This window comes from Oenanthe melanoleuca, chromosome 1 (genome assembly GCF_029582105.1).
Source record: "Oenanthe melanoleuca isolate GR-GAL-2019-014 chromosome 1, OMel1.0, whole genome shotgun sequence".
Lineage (NCBI taxonomy): Eukaryota > Metazoa > Chordata > Aves > Passeriformes > Muscicapidae > Oenanthe > Oenanthe melanoleuca.
Window position 1 is genome coordinate 92,447,763 of NC_079333.1, and position 18,746 is coordinate 92,466,508.

General features: G+C 40.3%; 1 protein-coding gene across 5 annotated transcripts in view; it reads left to right on the top strand.

Annotated features, from left to right (window-relative positions):
- The window catches only part of SHROOM2 (shroom family member 2), a 116,353-nt gene extending 105,713 nt beyond the window's left edge, over window positions 1–10,640 (top strand). For all 5 annotated transcript variants that reach the window (XM_056490390.1, XM_056490356.1, XM_056490365.1 and 2 more), the window contains 2 exons: window positions 3,414–3,686; window positions 7,822–10,640. In XM_056490390.1, coding sequence (XP_056346365.1) covers window positions 3,414–3,686; window positions 7,822–8,088 — 540 coding nt within the window. In that variant the 3' untranslated portion in view covers window positions 8,089–10,640. The remainder of the gene's footprint in view (window positions 1–3,413; window positions 3,687–7,821) is intronic.
- The last annotated feature ends 8,106 nt before the right edge of the window (window positions 10,641–18,746 follow it).

The following is an 18,746-nucleotide window of genomic DNA, read 5'->3' on the forward strand; positions in this document are numbered from 1 at the left end:
GGTTGGCACTGCATTTGAGTGGGCTGTTGTGTTTTCAGTCACCTCTGTGTTATTTCAGGCTGCCTCTGCATCACATGGTTCAGTGTGCTGTGCACTGCCAGGGACATGCTGTGGCTGCAGCAGGAGCCCTTCCCTCACCCTGTTGCTAGAGAGCTGCTGCATCCAACAGCTTAGACAAATTAAGGATTTCACTTCATTTTAAATAATTTGGTTATATCTAGTGCCACATGATTGTCAAGTTCATGATTTTGCTAGAATTAGTTTCATTCTCATTAATTACAAAGTAGGAGGTAGGTAAAATTAAGCCTTTGTTTGCCCAACAAACTAAATACTAAAACTTTTATAAGCAAGAGTGCCATTTACTTCTGTTGGTTTCTTGTTTATCCTTTTCATACTTCTCTATCCATCCCCCAGCTTCAGTATATGGCACTAATTATATGAGATAGGAAGGTTTTCACAAAGGGCTATTAGCAGAACCCTCCCATCTTCTCCTCTGAGTGTAGCACACACACCCTGCTGCTTGCTTCTCTTCCCTGCTCTTTCACATGGGGATGGCGCTCTCAGTTCAATGGGCTTTCATCGTGAATCTTGTCAGAAAACATATAAAACTCTTTGTAAGTGGGTCAAGGAATCTTTATTAAATGGACAGAAAGATAGAGCTTGGTCTAGCTTTTCATATCTGGCAATAGTTTAACAAGGCATTGTTAGGGACCTGAACATTTTAATAACACACTTTATGACTTCAGTAGTTTTAGACAGGCCATATGCCCAGAACCTGTTTCTTAATTTCTGAAAACTGGTAGCTCTGTTATGAGATATCTTAATTGCAGTCCACTGTGGAATGATTCCTGTATTTGTCATTCTCTGCTCTGCAAACCAAAAATGTGTGGTGATATTTTTTTCTTTTGAAATAAGTACTGGAATTTCATATAGGGCTGTTAATTCTTTTATTTTTTGTTTTGATTTTTTGAGCCAATCCCTGTATTCCCAGCTAGCAGGAATTGAATGTCTTATGTAGAATTTACCACAATTATAAAATACTGATCAGATTTTGAAGATGCTATAGGAATGTTTTTTGTAGTAAGGAAAATCCATGTATGGCTGTGTAGGAAGTTTCCCCTTTATCCATAGGAAAATTTCAGCAGCTGCTGAAGAGTGTAAAAATAATTCATGTATACCAATTTTTATCTGGTTTGAGGCTTGAATTCCTTAGGAATGGGGTGGTGAGCTCAAAGCATAGTATCATTTACATAAAAGCAGTGAGCCACTTGAGCAGTGCTCTGCTGAGCTACCTTCTGTGTTACTAGTCAGATCAACAAGAATGACTTTATTGTTTTCTTGTGTACTGGTACAGAATTCACAGCTATAAATTATTCATCTGCCAGTCTCAAGATGTAGACTGCAGCTCTTCTGGCTCAGTACATATTGAAAATAATACAGATATTCTGCTGTTTAGCAGAAGAATGTAGTGAGTTCACAGTTGCTGCATGCAGAGGCTGCTTCATCTGGGTACGAAGTAATCAGTAATCATAATCCAATACTTAATAGATATGACAGTCTTAGTATTATGGCCTTCTCACCTGAAAAATTGTTGCCTTAGAGGTTAGCTTCATCTGCTTGGGATGTTTCCGGGAAAATGGCTTCTTCCTTTTTTAAAGAAAGAAACTGAGAGAGCTGATCTGGACTAGCAGATCAGATCAGTAAATGCTGAGCAGCCATGTGGCTTTTTTTTTTTTTTTTAATTAAAGAAAGTTGCAGCCCAGCTACAGAAGTGAAAAAACTTGAGATAATAACATGGAGCACCACTGTGTTTTGAATGGTGAAACAGAAGCATAGTGCATGTCATCTGAGGGAAATGAGAGTGAAGCACTGTGACCTACATAATCCAAATCAAACTGCATTTGCATTGAGAGAAGGGGGGAAAAATCAAATCCTGCAGATTAATCAGTCAGTAAAGCAGGCATCTGTAGAACTGCTTACTACCTTAATCTTCTGGGTACCGTGGCTAACAGAAAACCCAGATCCAGATTAACTGGGACTGAGTACATTAAATCAAAACGGAAAAAACTGTATGGATAATCCGTGGGTTGAATTTCTATTTTCAAAAAGGCTGTTACATTTTCACAGAGTAGTTGCTTTCTGTTAGAATGGCAGACTTTATTTTGTGTTGGTTTTTGTTCCCAAAATAAATTGGCAATGATTGTTCAATGGCCTCTGTGAGCAGCAGCTGCTATCAGTATGTTTCTCAGTAATCATGAAGGCTTGTAATCAGATTTGCATTTAGAAAGCAGAGTTCCTAAAGAATGTCATGAGTAATTTTAAAAAAAGCCAGGAGTACTGTGAAATAATGACTCTCTTAAAGGATATAATTTTCATTCAGTATTTGCACTGAGGTGTATGTTTAGAGAATGCTTTGGAAATTTTCTTCTTGGAAATTAGCTGAATACCAAATAGGCAGTTACATTTAAATGAATGAGGCATTTTTAGGGTATGAATTATCTCAAAGTTAGCTGGCTGAACTAACACCATTTGTGCACCAGTGAAAGCTAATGGGTGTGTAAGAAACAAACCTCTTGCCCAAATGCAGGAAAGTAGCACAGAGGGATCACAGGTGATCAAGAGATCTGGATTCTTGGTCTGGTTTCTGCTAGTTCTGCACCTGACATGCTTTTCTAAGGCAGTGCAAGTACACCTCAGGCAGCAGGACTACAGGACAGAAGCCCCCCAAACTTAAAGTGAGGTTGTGTGTTCGCCTGGTCTAGGACAGTGATGCTTCTTTGGTCCTTTGACAGAGTCACTTTGCACAGAGCTGCTTTGTACAATGCAGTAGATTTTATTCCCTGTGCCATATGGATTATGATTGTAATGTTGTAAGGTACTGTTAATGCTATGATTTTCTGAGTGTGGAAGGACTGCTATTGGAGGAATGCTAATATTATGCAGAAAGGAAAAGAAAGCTTGACAGTGCCCTAGTTTTAACTGGATCATGTGGAAAATTCAGGATTGTTTTTCCAGTACTGTGTATCTCCTTAAGTGTAGCTCTTCAGCAAGGTGTTATGGACCTGATATTTAGAGACAGATATATGCTATACTTTCTGCTGTTCATAGCAGGCTTTGAACCTGCTCAAAGAAGAAGCAGGAAGGGTGTTGGTAGGGTGAAAAGCCTCCATCTTTTTCCACAAAGGTAATTTGCTTTAACACAACTCTCAAGCTGAGAATTGTGCAGCTATGTTCTGAACATTTGAATGCAGAGGTATAGACCTTTGACACAGGCAGGTATTTATTTGTAATGCACCCATTGTCAAAGCCTCATGGAAATTTGAAATGTATTAAACTGCCAGCTGACATGACTTTCAGAAGTAGGAAAAAATGCAGTAGTGCTAATAAATTCTTATCTCCTTTATTTTCCACAGCAAGAACTTATTGACAGCATTAGTAGGAAGCTGCAGGTGCTGAGAGAAGCACGAGAGACGCTTCTGGAGGACATCCAGGCAAACAATATCCTGGGGGAGGAGGTAGAGGCCATTGTGAAAGAAGTCTGCAAACCAAATGAGTTTGACAAATTCAAGATGTTTATTGGCGACCTTGACAAAGTGGTCAACCTCCTGCTGTCCCTGTCTGGTCGTCTGGCCCGGGTGGAAAACGCCCTCAATAACCTGGATGACAACACCTCTCCAGAAGAACGGGTGAGAAGGGCCAACAATAATATTCCTACATTTAGGGAAGCTCGGGGTGGCGGGGGGGTGTTGCCTGGTTTTGTTTATCTAAATTGCAGCGCTCAACAAGAGGGATAATGTGGGGATAATTTTTTAAGATTTTTTTAAAACTTTTCTCTTTGCCTTCTTTTCTTGGAATACTGAAACTACAAATGGCTTGCTGAGAAAAAGTGGGTTTGGGGTGCAGCCTATTAGAAAACAGATTTCGTGACAAAAGTTTAAAGACAGAGGGAATTTACTGATAAGAGCATAAAAAGGAGGCAAATAAAAATACTGTAACAATTCAAGATGCAAAATAGAGTGTTTGTGCTGTAATGCAGAAAGCTTGCAGGCTTCTTTGTACTCACTGAATATCTTAATACAAATCTATAAGGTTGCTACAAAGAAAATGCTTTTCATCTACTACAACTTTCTTCCACAATGCCTAGTGAGGAGCCAAGAGCAAGAAACAACAGGACAAGCCTTTTTTTTAAAAGGAGGGGGAGGTACAGCAAAAAGAATTTTCCAGTAGAAAACATGTTTTACCCAAGCAGAATAGCCTTGTAGTGATATGGAGGACTCCCACCAGAAGTAAAAATTTCAGGAGCAGGAGCCTTAAAGATGCTCTTAACCTGTTGGATCCCACCTCTGCTTGCAGCAATTTGTTTAACTTCAAATCCCATCAGGCCTTACCTAGGAAGGAGATACATAGCGATACAGATATGCACCAAAGGCAAGATGTAGATATGTGTGAAACTTAGGCTAAAGTAAATAGAGAGTGTGGAGGGGGTGTGTGTTTCAAGTGAGTTTAGCTTCTACAGTTAAATGAATGTGAAGTAGGATTTTTGGCTTGTAGCCGTGGACCGAAATGCCAGCAGTCCACCTAAGTGTTGTAACAGAATTTTTTCCGTGGGCTGTGGCTTTGTGTTGTTTCTTCAGCCTGTTGCATTATTTCACACATAAGAACAAGTAAGTGCTGGGACTGATCTGCAGCTCTGCTTTTGCTGTTTGGCCCTAACATATTTGATTAATGGCTGTTCAGACCTCTCTCTAACAGAGGTGGAAGGGAAAGTATTTGACAGCTTATTAAAGGGCAGATCAAAGCTTCTGACTCTAGAAGAAATTTAATCCCTCATTAGATTTTTTTCTAAGTGTGGTTGCAGTTGCCTAATGAGGAAAGAGCTACCAAATGATATGTGCACATAGGAGACACAGTTTGAGAGCTGTGATAAAAATAGCTTACTGGCTGGGTGTGGAAAAGGAAGATGGTGAGGAGGTGGTGTAGTAAGGACAGTCAGAAATTGTCTGTGTGTTCTGATGTAAAATTTATACTGACAGAACTCCAAATCCCTAACATATTTTAATCCCCATTCACCTTCACATGCACTGACACCAATCTTGCCATAGTAACATTAGGAGAGATCCATAAGGACTGAGATCAGCCCTGGAGAGGAAGACTTGGGGATGTTGGTGGATGAAAAGCTCAACATGACCCAGCAATGTGTTCTTGCATTCCAGATAGCCAAGCGTGTCCTGGGCTGCATCAAAAGCAGCATGGCCAGCAGGTCAAGGGAAGGGATTCTGCTCCTCTGTTCCTGTGAGACCCCACCTGCAGTGCTGCATCCAGCTCTGGGGCACAAAACACAGGAAAGATGAGGACCTGTTGGCACACTTTCAGAGAAAGGCCACTCAGTTGATCAGAGGCCTGAGCACTGCTCCTGTGAAGACAAACAGAGAGTTGGGACTGCTCAGCCTGGAGAAGAGAATACCAGAGAGGTCTTAGAGCAGCCTGCCAGTACCTAAAGGGAGCTTAAAAGAGAGCTGGAGAGGGTGTTTTTTTATAAGGGCATGTAGTGATGGGACAAGAGAGAATGGCCTTCAGGCAAAGGACAGGTTTGCAAGATATTAGATAAGATGTTAGGAAGAAATTCTTTCCTGAGGGTGGTGAGGACTGGAACAGGCTGCCCAGAGAGGTACCTGCCCTCCTCCCTGGGAATATTCAAGATCAGGTTGGATAGGGCTTTGAACAACCTGGTCTGGTAAGAGCGGGGGTTGGAACTATATGACCTGTAAGGTGCCTTCCAACCCAAACCATTCTATGATTCTATGAAATATATCTAGAAGTGTTGAATTTAGACTGGTGCTTGTGGCTTTTTTGTTTGTCCTTTAGTATTTTGTAGGTCAAATGATAATACGTGGTGAATCACTAATGTACCATATAAACAAAACAGGGGATTTTACTTCCATTGTCGGGGAGCATATTCCCAGTTACCACTGATTTTTCTTTTCATGATGATGTTGTAATAAACACTGCTCTGATAGTTTTCCACTTTTCAGCAGCCAGCAACAGCTTACCAGACTTTCTCAATAAAAGCAGTCAAATAATGACTGCTGAGTTAATACTTTGACTGTTAAATGCTCTGCTATAGGTCTTTTTTTGCCACAGGAACAGTATCAGGTATTTCAAGTTCAGCTTCTGAAAAAGGGCTTCATCTGAAGAGCTGCCAGCCCCCTTCCTTTTACATAGCAAGGCCAGTGTCTTCTCATTGCTTATGCTTTGTGTTCATGTCCTCTTGCATGCATCCAGTTCTGGCTAGTTACTGCTGCTCAGCATGCACACACCTGCAAGGCTGCCCTAGGAGCAGTCTAGCCACACTCCTGAGTTTGAGGATGTCTGCTACTTGCCCTGGTGAGTTCAGGAGAACTGTTAGTTCCATCTCTTTGCAGCAGATAATTCTGCTTGCAACTTGCAGTGAGATTTCTTTTTTCCCCCTGGCATAAGCTCAAGGGAAGATTAATATGTTTTTTCTAATAGTGTGTGATTTTTCTGACTTGTCTTCCATAGCTGTCTTGAATCCTGAGTTAATCTAGGCTGTGTATTTTAAGTACATTGAGAGCACAAATCTGAAAACATTTCACTCTTGAGCTTTGGTCTGTCTGTAGAGTCAGCACAAGATGCATGTGCAACTGACAGGTAGGTTTATTAAAGCTCACTGGTCTGTAGCCCCCTTTCTCTCATACTTCCATCTTGAAAAGACTGTTTTATATCCCACAAAAACACTTCTCTGTAAATCATTCAGGCATATTAAACAGCATGTGTGATTTAACAGAAGGTGCAAATTAAAAAGATGGACACGTTTATTAGAACAGACTGAGGTTTATTTGAAGAAAGCTTCTCAAAGAAAATTCATCTCGGAAGCAAAGCTAGAAGTTATGGATTGGTACCTCCTAGGGACAGTCTTTAATTAAGTACGGACATCTGGAGAATTCTTGATGTCAGAGTAAGCCAGCCATGCTCTGTCACTGGAAAAAGGCAATCACTTGTAGGCAGAAATCTGAAATAGGTTGGGTTGATGATGCTCCTTTTTCTCTCCATGTTCTGCCAAATAAGTGTAGCCGGGCGATTCAAGTGGGACTGCTGGCTGTGCAGACAGGTGATGCTGAGGGAGAGGGATATAGCTGCTGTCTTCTGCTGTCCTCTTTCTTTGTGTGTTCTTCCATTCAACCTCTCTTTTTCCTGTTTTGTTCCTTGTGAAGGCACAAAGCAGAAAGTTTACAGCCTTTTTGGAGAAAAATGCTTTTTTGTTTTTGATTCCCTTTTGCCCTTCTGTTGTCTTGCCTCAGCTTTCACTCTTGCTCATGTCTGAAGACCACTGGACTTCACGTGTCATCGGGAAGGCTTGTGGATGCAGCAGAGCTGCTAAATACAGAGTTAGGAGCTGTATAAGAACAAAATGCTCCATTAATTGGTCTGTTTCTGGGTTCTGTAACCAGAGCTGTGCCAGTGTTGTTTATGGAAGATCTGAGACAGCTGAGTTTTAATATGAAGAACTACTCTTCAAAGGCAACAATGTTCTATACAGCTAGTAAATAGTCAAAGAGTCTTTGAAGTAATGCTTTTGAGGTCAATAGAAGGTAATGGTGCATCTTTCATTGATTTCCTACATTTTTATCAGTTGGTTAATGCATTTTATTAGTCTAAATGTTAAGGAGCATTCTTTTTCCACCTTTCTAAATATTTAGGAAGGTCTCTGTAGATAAAACAGACTTGAGATTTGAACAGTGAAGCTGTTGTCTCAACCTAATGAACCCAATGAATTTTTAACTGTTTTTCTTTTCTCCAAAGCGGACATTGGTAGATAAGCAAAAGCTGCTGACCCAGCAACATGAGGATGCAAAGGAGCTGAAGGAAAACCTGGATCGTCGAGAGCGCATTGTCTTTGACATTTTGGCAAACTACTTGAGTGAGGAGAACCTGGCAGACTATGAGCACTTTGTGAAAATGAAGTCGGCCCTCATCATTGAGCAGCGGGAGCTTGAGGACAAGATCAAGCTGGGGGAGGAGCAGCTGAAGTGTCTGACTGACAGCCTCCAACCCGAGCGGCTCAAATAAGGGCACTGAGTCCAACCAGTGATGGGAAAAACGGGAAAGAAGGAAGGGATAGAGGAGTTTCCAAGTATACAAATCAGTATCTTGGCTCGCCTGAGTGTCTGGTAGAGAAACAAGTGCACAAGAGAAAAATAGCTCTCACAACAGCAATAATGCTCTTTTTTTTTTTTTTAATGATGTATTTAATTTTTTAGAACACATTTTTATTGCTGGACTCTATAGCTGTTCCTTATTGCTTAACTTCCAGAAAGCTCCACAAAAGAAGAGAGACTCTTAACCTTTCTGCTCAGTGTGTTCAAAGTCTGTGGCAGTTGTGCATGCAAACAGTGGTTTTTAGAATAGGTTGTATACTTCCTTTATGTTCAGATGCTGCACAGTCTGCTGGGAAACCCTACAGCAATTCATGAATGCACACACATTTAGAAGCTCTAAATTTAGTGGGTTTTTATGTTTTTTTAAAGACACATTAAATAGGGGAAGCATGCATCTTATAGCTAATATATAAAGATTGCTGAAATGCAGTGTCACTCTGATCCTGTGGCATCAGACACTTTTTTGTAATATTGTATATAGGATGGCACTTTCCCCTTGCAGAAAACAACTTTAAAATCAGTCTAGTTAAATGCTTCTTAAGCAGCTTGCAAATCACCTAATGCCTACCTTGCTGAAGCCTTTTTTAAAAATTATTTTGCAAGACATATTTGTACACCGTCTTAATGCAATGCAAGTGATTTTCTTTACCAAGTTGTACTTGATTTAAGAAACAGGCTGGAAGTACTGTGCTGATTTTATTCAAAACATTTTTCATCTAAATTATTTAGAAGGCTTGTTTTCTTTTTTGTGCTTTTTTATGCATGTTTTTATTCTTCTTGTCCCAAACCCACTATACTTCATGGAAATAAATGTAGGTTAAGGACACTGCTTGTGTTTTTCTTCTGGTTGCTTGACATTGTGATGGTTTTGTATAGACAATTAAGTTATACTGAAGTTGACCTACATAATGCTGTTTGTTCCTCTTTCTCAGACTACCAAATGCAATAGAAACAATTCTGCCATTTAAATACTGTGCATTACTTGGAGCAACTCTGTGTTGTAACTGTGAACTTAAGTGGGTCTGTTTGCTTGGTTTTTTCCATTGAACAGTGATAAAGGAGAGGATGTTAGTTCACAGTATCAGATCCCTGCTTGTGTTCTCCTAATACTGCCATTGACTGAGATCATTTCCAGTAGCTCTAAAAAGAGGTGCTAACTCATGTTTGCAGCACAGTAATGGGTTATGCTGACTTGCTTATTTCTCCTACAGTGAAATTCTGTAGTGTCTTAAGTGTCAAGTTCTATGTTAAGATAAAGTTTTGGAGGCAAAGGAAGTCTTGGAAGACTTTGTGTATATGCCATTTCCATTGTAGTGAAGAAAAGTTCCCCAACCAGAAGCCATTTTCAAGGCTGATGTGAGTTCCAGTCTGTAGCTAAGCAGGTTGAAAATACAAACAGTCAGTTGTTGAAAAGAGAGCAAAGAATTCTTCCCACTACTCCTGAGGTATGGCAGCATTCACACGTTTTTCTGTCTTTCTTACCTGAATCCTCTCTTTTGTGGGGAGAGAACTGGAAAGGTGCTGATCAGTGAATTCCTTGTGAGTTGGGGAACTGGGGAGCAAAAATCCTCTGGAACCAGTTCCTTTACAGGCAGGTGCAAACATTAAAAGGACTGTTGCCCCCGCACACACCCTTATCGTGCACTACTTTGTATACCTGGACCAAATTTTAATTGCAATGATGTTGATGTGTATCAGTTGAGGTCAAATGTAGCTACCATTTTACAAGACCTACAGCTGACCTTAGTTTCGTCCTCCTAGTTCAGAATTGTAGTCTTCTGGCATCTCACAGTTATTTGCTGCTATGTCCCTACGACAACTGTTCCCTTTGTCCTTAAACCTATCCCTTAACCATAACAAACCCAAAACTAAACATAAATAAATTATGCTTGTCTTTTAGCTTGGAGAAAAGTGTGCATTGTTTTATCTGTGGCATTTTTAAAATTTTACATATTGTGGTTACTCTGAAATGTGTATGTGAAATGTGAAGAATAATATAATTACACTGTGTTTGTATACAGTACTTTGATTTAGATCTCTGATAAAAGGTAGCAATATTGTGAAAGCTATATCTATTATCCTTTTCACAGAACAGTTGTGTAGACACTATTATCTCCTTTCCTTTTTCAAAACTGTTGAAAATCACTCACCCTGGAAACGTGAAGATGGTGGCCTCCCAATGTTATATGTAAATCTGTAAATAGCTGTACTGTTGCTTTTTGAAAAAAATCTGGTGCTAATGTTTTGCCTTTGGCATCCTGGGGATGGCTGTTTCTTCATCCTTTGTTGTTCTCAATTCTAGATCTCTTTGTATAGTGAAAGATTTCCACAGTGCTTCTCCAACTGTTTGGATCCTGCAGCCCAGAGTGAAAATGTACAGTTTTCCTGCTTGACACTTAACATGTACCTACTGACAAATGGTATTGCTTGACTTTGAGAAAATAAACTGTATATTTCAATGTAGAGTTAGCTTTTGTGTGCAGTGTTAATGCCAAATGCTGCTGCTTTGCTTTGCTTTGCTTTGCTTTGCTTTGCTGCTTTGCAGTGTTGGCCATCTCATGGTGCCCGTCAATAGCACTTTTCAAGGCCAGGCCAATTATCTTGTGGTCTGAAGTAGTTAGTTGTCTTTGCACAGCTTATTCAAAGTGTTAAGTTATTAATCATTCTCAGTTCCCAGTGTAACTACCAGAAATGTGTTCGTGTCTGTTTAGTATTTTAAGAGTATGGATATGAGATGGCAGAAAGGTAAAATGTGTTATGAGGTCGATGAAATAAATCGACCTCACCACTTATAGAATACATACTAGGGGAGCAGTTTAGATTTTCCTGCTTGGGCAATTCCACTGTTCAGCTTCATCCTGTGTTTAGAATGGATACTTCATATGGAAATATCTAAAGTCAGTGGTGTGCAAGATTTTTTGCAAGAACAGATCACTTGTGAACTCTCCAGCCTTAACAGACTTTCACAGAAACTTCATTTTAATGGGGCTTTTCAGATTAACTGCAGAATCTTCTGCCTTATTGAGAAACACTGGCAATTATTCACAAATTTATAGTAGAGGCGATCACAGATCACAGAACCATAGCTTGATTCTGGAAATTACTTGTCTGTGAAGGTCTTTATAAAATCTGGGGAGAGAGAGTTGGGGAAAAAAAAAAATGCTTGGGTATTTGTAGGATTTTTCTAAACTTCTTTTCACTCTTCTTCTCTCTCTCTTTGTATATGGACCCACCTCACCTGTTTGTGCCTGTTTTTATGAGCCTTAGGTATAATCCAGGATGACAGTTCTGGGGGAAAAACAGTCTAGTTTTTGTGTACTATTTGATTTTTTTTTAATTGCCTTTCTTTACACTGAACTTCAGCTCTTTATTTTCTCTTATGGGGTACTTGAGACCTTTCATTTTCAAAGGAGTCACATTCTTTCCTAATCAGGTTCTAGTGATTAATTTTGGTGTCCTTAATTGTCTCAGTTTTTACAGCTGAATTAACCTGTTGGCAGTCCAGGTTGCTCTAGCAAGGCCTTATGATATGCAGTAGAAAGCAACTTCTGTTTTAGTAGTGTCTAGTGATTCATTGCAGAAGTTTAAGGGCCTATTCTAATTAAGGGCTTCTCAGTTGTGCAGGTTTTTGAGAGGATAAAGTGGGTTTTTTTCTATGTACTTGGGCAGATCATGCCCACAGAATGTTATGAAAATTAACAATTACATCTTTAAACTAGATTAAATATTGTCAGCAGTGGTAAATTTGCCATCACAATCACTTAGCACAGTTCCAGTCTGCAACTTAACTAATTATAATGATCCATAAAACTAATTATAATGATCCATAAATTACTAAGATGGGTAACCCATGTGAATTAGCAACTCACCTGTGGAATCTTTGGTTTCATTCTTTCTACTTGCTGTTTTGATAATGTTACTCTGAATAAAGTCATTCCATTTGAAGTAGGCAAACTTACTGCATTCCAGAGGAAAATTTAATAAAAATAAATAAATTGGGTACAATTTAGTAGCAGGTAGTAATTCTCACTCGGGCTACAGTAGCACCACCTACAAGCAAAGCAAGTATTGCTTTAGGACAGGCGACAGTAAACACCTTTGACTTGGTTGTAACCATGTGGGCCAGTGTTTTGTTGCGTATCTTAGGCTGAGTTTTATTTTAATCACAGCAGTTGAGCCTTTCCTGAGCACAAGGCTAGTAAAATGCAGTTCTCATATGTTAAAAATCCTTACAATGGCTTCATTGTTAGATGCTTTGATATCAGTCTCCTAAGTGTTGCAGGGCCGATAGCCTCGTGGCCAGGATGTGCCTTCCACTATTGCCAAACATGTCGGTGTTAGTGGAGCCTGTGTTCTCTCTTCCTCTGAAGTCACCTCCATGCAACAAACTGCTTCCTGGTAAAGTTCACAAGAAATGTATCCTCAAACTGTCATTACCTGTTGCCTGCTGCTGGTGACTGCCTTGTGCTGGCCACTGCCAGTGGCAGGATACCAAGAATATCTGGTGATTTCTGGCACCTCTTCGGGAATGAAGCAGGAGGAATTCTGTCTATCTCCTCCTCTCTAGGTGTCATTTGTTAACCTACAACAGTGCCACTAGAGAACAATCAAATTCCCAGTGCATTTAATCTTCTATTGTTGCTGCTCATAATTGTCTCAATACAGGAGAGATTTTAATTAAAGCAAATGGATTTGTGACTGTGAAGCTGAAGATGTGGTGGAAAATACAGAAAAATAATAATACTTTCAGTAACAAAATCTCCAGCAAAATGGCATCTAAAAAGTCTTCTACATGTCCTAAGTGAGGACTGTCAAGAATTTTAGGTCTATGTTCCTATATTTTAATGGAATTGGTGAAAGAAAGCATTTTCTTCAGTGAATACAAGCTGCAACAGTGTTAACTAAACTATTCATTCCAAGCAACTTCTGTGCGACGAGCCGGTACTGGCTCTGAGGAAGCTGTGGTCTGATGTTACCCAGAGTTGTTGATTTGCTGCTGTTCCGTGTGACAGCAGCATTTGCTGGGCTCCTTATGGAGAACATGTTCTGGAAATGGGGTAATGGATGTCAGCTTATAAGAGTTTTACCAAAACATTGTTTTGGTGGAGCTGTGAAGTCCAGAAGCCTGAGAGGAATTAAGAAAATCCTCATGACAAGAATCATTTCTTTTCAACATCTGTTTCAGTTCCCAGCTGTCTGCTCTTCATAGTGTTTGTTACTGATCAATTGCACTTGAGTCTTTTCTAAAATCCTCAGACAAAAGCAGTCACAGGCTAAATAATAAGCAATGGAAGATAAGATTGTTTATCTCAGTATCTAAATATGAAAGGCATGAGTCCTGTGAATACTATTCATTGCCACTCCCAGGAGTTGCAGCTTCAGCAGCTTTCTCAGGCAGGTGGGGTTCCTCCAGAGATAAAACGGGAAAACAAGCTGTGATGATCGAAAGTGGTCAACACTGACTGGAAAGGGGTGGAGCAGTAAGTCTCTTATAATGGGGTGATACATATCACAAGGAAGTGAAAACCTGGAAAGATCAGTGCCCTGAAGGAAGAAAAACTAAATCATTGGTAAAGTGCTCCGGGGCTGTGAATTTCCTGGTTTTCTTTCTCCATACGTGATATGTGACACAGCAGAAGTGTTCTGTCTCCATGTGCTAAGGCAGGCTTTTTAGTTACTATAATGTAAAAATACCTTGAAGAATCTTTGAAAATTAAAGTTATGGGGAATAACTCGGAATTTCAGAATCTCAGCTCTCACTGTGTAAGACCATCACATTCTGTGCATTCACCCCTTTCTTGGCTCAGGAGACACTGGAATAGCTCTCTGGCACTAAGGAGCCTCGAGGAAGTTACCCTTTGAGGAACAAGTCATCCTTTCTCTGTGGTTATCCTAAATTCACTAAACAGCCCAGCTGGCTGGACATGCTGAGATGCTGAAATCACACAAGCTGGGAGATGAGGGTGTTTACAGCACAACACACATGTACCAAGTGAGTGACCTGGCTTGTTTTCTGGGGTTCTGCTTACCTAATTACCACCTCTTTGGAGCTCGATTTACTAGGCTTCTGGTTGAGGGCAGAGCAATGCCCAATTCCTGTGTAAGTTGGATCATTCTGTTCTGCTTGGAAAGCATAGTGTAGGGAGCAAGAAGCTGATGATCTAAATATTCAGCCTTTCTATCAACAGGGAGTAGAGGATCTTGGGTTTCTGTTCCCAGGACGTTCTTACAGAGTTCATGGTAGGCCATCAGTGAATTTGAAAGCAGAAATACTCCATGGAGGTGTGACCAAGAATGTGCCCCTTAAAGAACTTTAAAAAAAAGCCCAAAACACTTCCTATTTTTACACAATATGGAAGAAAAAAAACCTAGGTGAGTGAACTTCATTGTCACACTGGTTTTGCAAAGGTGGAGCTACTTAGACCAACATTTTTTGCAATGGGCAGTTCCACCAAACCAGTAAGAGATTATTACAACAGAAGCCCAGTGATAATGGTCACTGTTTGCAACATGTATGGCAAACAATGAAGAGGAAAGTTGCACACAGAAAAAATGGTAGTCTGGGTGTGTTCAAACAATTATTTCATATTGTGACATGCAAAGCAATTAATCAAGGAGAAAATGATGGCAAGCATATGAACAGGGCAATGGCATAGACCAGAGACTAAACCTATGTGAGATCACAGTGAATGATCAGTTCACATGAGCTCTATGCACTAGGAAAAAGGTGGGAAAAGTACTACAGGAAAAAGTAGTGATGCAACATTGCTGAAAACTTCATAAACTTTCTAAAACATTGTGTCTAATCCCACAGTCTCTATCCAGTGCAAAGGATGGAAAATTGAGAGAAGAGACTCAAATTACTGGAGAGTAGAGAGAGTATTTCATAACATAACATAGAGCACTGAGATTTAAAAGTTGTTGTGTGTGTGCTATTGAGCGTCACATACAGCATGAGACTGGTCTGAGCAGAGAAAACCCTGTCAGAACCCAGCAAATACAAGACAGATTCATGAAAATAAAAATTAGGTGCAAAAGTTCAAGTGTGTCAGGAGTGCAGTACTGTTGTCATGAATGATGGGGAAAGTGCAGTGTGTAGGTTGGCCATAAAGTTTCTGGAAGTCAGGAAACTGGGAATGAAAATTTTATGGTCACTATAAATCCACCTTTTGTGTTTGCTCTTCTTACATTACCTGGTCATGTACTGAGGTGTGACTACTTCAGTAAATATTTAGATTGCCTACAGTTTTTATAACAGGGGTCTTTAAAGAGCAGCAGTAATTATGGCATTGCTTTTGGAGCTGACAGGTCAGGAAAATAGGTGGGAGTTTGCTAGTCCTTGGCTTGCAAATGGGGCTTGAGCACTCCAGGCAGCATGGCTCAGACAATTTTTTTTTCTTCCATTACAGACCCTCTCCGCACATGCACTTATAAGAACTACCACAAACCCTTCTCCCTTTACTGGTTCATTTAGTTACTAAGCTTGATTTTGTTTTCTCTTCTGTGTTTGGGGTTTCCTACCAGTGCTCCTGTGCTGACCAATTTAGCTATCCATAAAAGCATTCCCCTCTTCATCAGAACCTTCCAGGTGCTTGTCCCCACATTTTGAAACTGTCCCAAGCTCCAGCATGTGCTGGAGCATTGGTGACCTTTCATTCTGCCTTGTAACTTGTAAGCTGGCTATGGAGGGCTTTGAGGGAAAACAGGGACAGTGTGACACTTCTTTCCCCCACTGCCCAAGTAAATGACAGACCAGCACAAGGGCAAAACATAGAGCTGTCCTGCCTTTGCATTGGAGATGCTGGAATAAAATGCTTTTGAAAAGCAGCTTTTCTTCACATGCTTGAGGAATTTGCTCTGTCTGGAGCTCTTTACAGAACTGCATCTTTCTGCTTTCCACTGGCATCCAGCTTGTGGCTGTTTGGGTTTTCATAAGAAATCCGTTTTGCTTTCTGCAGTATCCTATTTTACTTGTGTTCTGGATCACCAGAATATTTCTATCTACTTCCTACTGCATTAATCTAAATAGGGTACTGGTCAGATGAAAGATCACAGTCATTGTTTAGCTATTACGTAGCTAGGAATTGGGGCTAAGGTACAGAAAGTCTTTTAGGGTGTCAGTAAAGATCCCTCACCACAGATCGTGGCCATGATCAGCTAATGAGCAATCAGTTATTCATATGATTCTCCTAAACTAATATTTGAATACTGCCCCATCATTTGGGCAGGGAGTTGCTTTGTAAAGCTGTTAAACCCCCATGCTCTGTTACCAGCTAAAGGTTTCTATTGATCTCTTACTTTCATTCCCTTTAATGAAAATTCATTGGTATTTGATTTCCTTGTTACTTCTAACAGCTGATAAGAACAAGCTGCTAAAGCAGCTCCAGTGAAGTGACAAAAGCTTGGTAGCGTAGCACTGCAGCTCTCTCAGAAACACTGCCAAGGCAGAGTGAAACCCCAGTGTGACGTGTTGATAATATTCTCCCATCAGGTGGTCTTTTCAACTGGCTCTAAAATGTCATGTCTGAGGGAAATGTCTTTGTTAAGCTTTGAATGACCTACTTTTGAGTATCTGGGAATAACCAGGAGCCTACCCAAACCACAAGAGTGCATCTAATTTTAGCAGCCCTTCATTTCATGCATGCAAGATTTTGTGCTCTGCATCTTGGGGAAAAAAAACCATCAGTTTCTTGCTGAGCCAAAGACAAATGTTATTGGTTTTAAATCAGCCCCTTGTTGAGACACAATCACAGTGAAATCATTCCTCTTAAAATTTTTTGAGCCTGTAATAGTAATCTCAATTTTGCTTCAAAAACTAATAGTGAGCCTATTCCAATGGATCTACTTGCTGGTCTCTGAAGAAAAGGTCTAAAGAGTCCATGCTGAAGATAGCCTGGGCAGCTGTGTTTTGTGTGCTCTCACTTCCCCCTGGTTTTTAGTTGACCAATAATAAAAGGGTCAGATTGTTTGTAGGAAGTTTCTGTGAGTCTTCTGGCTCAGTTCTAAGGGAATCTAAGGAAAGTTAAGGACAAAAAGAAAGGAATGTTAGTGTGTCAGCAGGGGCTCTGAGGACACTACTAGTGGTGTAGATGCTGGACAAAAGGTCTCTGGCATATTTTGGATATAAGAAAGTATGTGACCATTGTTAGGGATATTAGTGCTGTGCAAGATTGAAAGGAAGCAAGTTCAGACATGAGTGAGGTACAGTCTCCCTAGCTTGTAATACCTAAATTGGGCATTGAACACTGTTTCTCTTGCTGGGAGGGATAACATATAATCCCTTTCATATAGTGTCAGAGTCCACTGTAATTTTAGACTAAAGCATGTGTTTAAATCCCACCTGCACTGGACAAGTGGAACTAACACAGAGGATAGTAGGGACTGAGCATTGTGGATGTTTATTTGGAACTTCACAGAACAAAAGAGAAATCAAGGCCACACAAAATATAATGACAAAATCACAACAAACCTATTAGCAAATTCTCTGGAGCCAGAAAACTTCCCAGCCAATGGGATTAACCATAAAACCAAAACGCACCTGCTGGCAGCTATAAACAGGGTCAGTGTATTTGGGATTGAGCTGAGTATCTGATAATGTGCAGTGCTTCCCTGGGGAGTCCCTTGAGGCTGGCAGTGGGTTGCCTCTTCAGAGGCAGCTGTTGACAATGTATTTGTGATCTGGCAGAAGGTCAGCTGCTGCTGGGCTGTGAAGCACTTAATGATGAAAGGTGTTGAGTTTGGTAGAGGTGTTTGTCTCATCTCTGAATTTCCCGAGTTTTAAAGGACAACTTGATTTGGCCATAAAGGTAAACAGTTAGGAAAGGTGTTTATGGAAATACTTTTCTTAGACTCAAGTGGTGGTTTTAGAGGCCCACATGTAGGTTCAGTGTTGGATTTGGAGAGCTGCTGGTCTGAGGATCTGCCGAGCACAAGCAGGGAGTTACTAAGAGTGAGGATGCAACAATTCTAATCCCCAGTTCACTGATCACAGAGTGGCAAGGTGCTGCAGGAAGGCTGCTGTGTTTCCTGGAAGAAGTAGTCTTTGTCTCAAAAACAAAAAGTGAGAAAGTACTTGTACCTGAGCCTCTGAGCCGTTCAGGGGCTCTCTCAGCTGCCTACGTGGTACCACTCACTGAGCAGTGTATCTTGCACAGCGTCTTACTTTCAGGCTGGTTTTTCAATGTGTAGCAAATAAAAGGAAAAATAACTTGAAACAAATATTTCCTGTTCTGTGGTATTTAACAATGAAACTGTAAACCACAGAAGGGACGGGCTTGATCTAAAGGTCTTTGAAGTCAGCAGAACTATTTCCACTGATTTCAATGTGCTTTGGGTCCAGGCCATGGAGGAAGAAAGCAAATGTTTTCTGCCTCAAAAAGTATTAACCATTGGCATTCAAGGAACAATAAAGTCTTAGGTGTAAAATGTGTTCCTTTAAATAAAGTAGTTAGAAACTTAGTTATTTTTTTATCTGCTTCCTAATAATTTGTCACTATTACTCTAAAAAGGAATATGTTTATAGAACTCATAATCATACACTGAGAAGAAAAAACACATAATACCTTCATT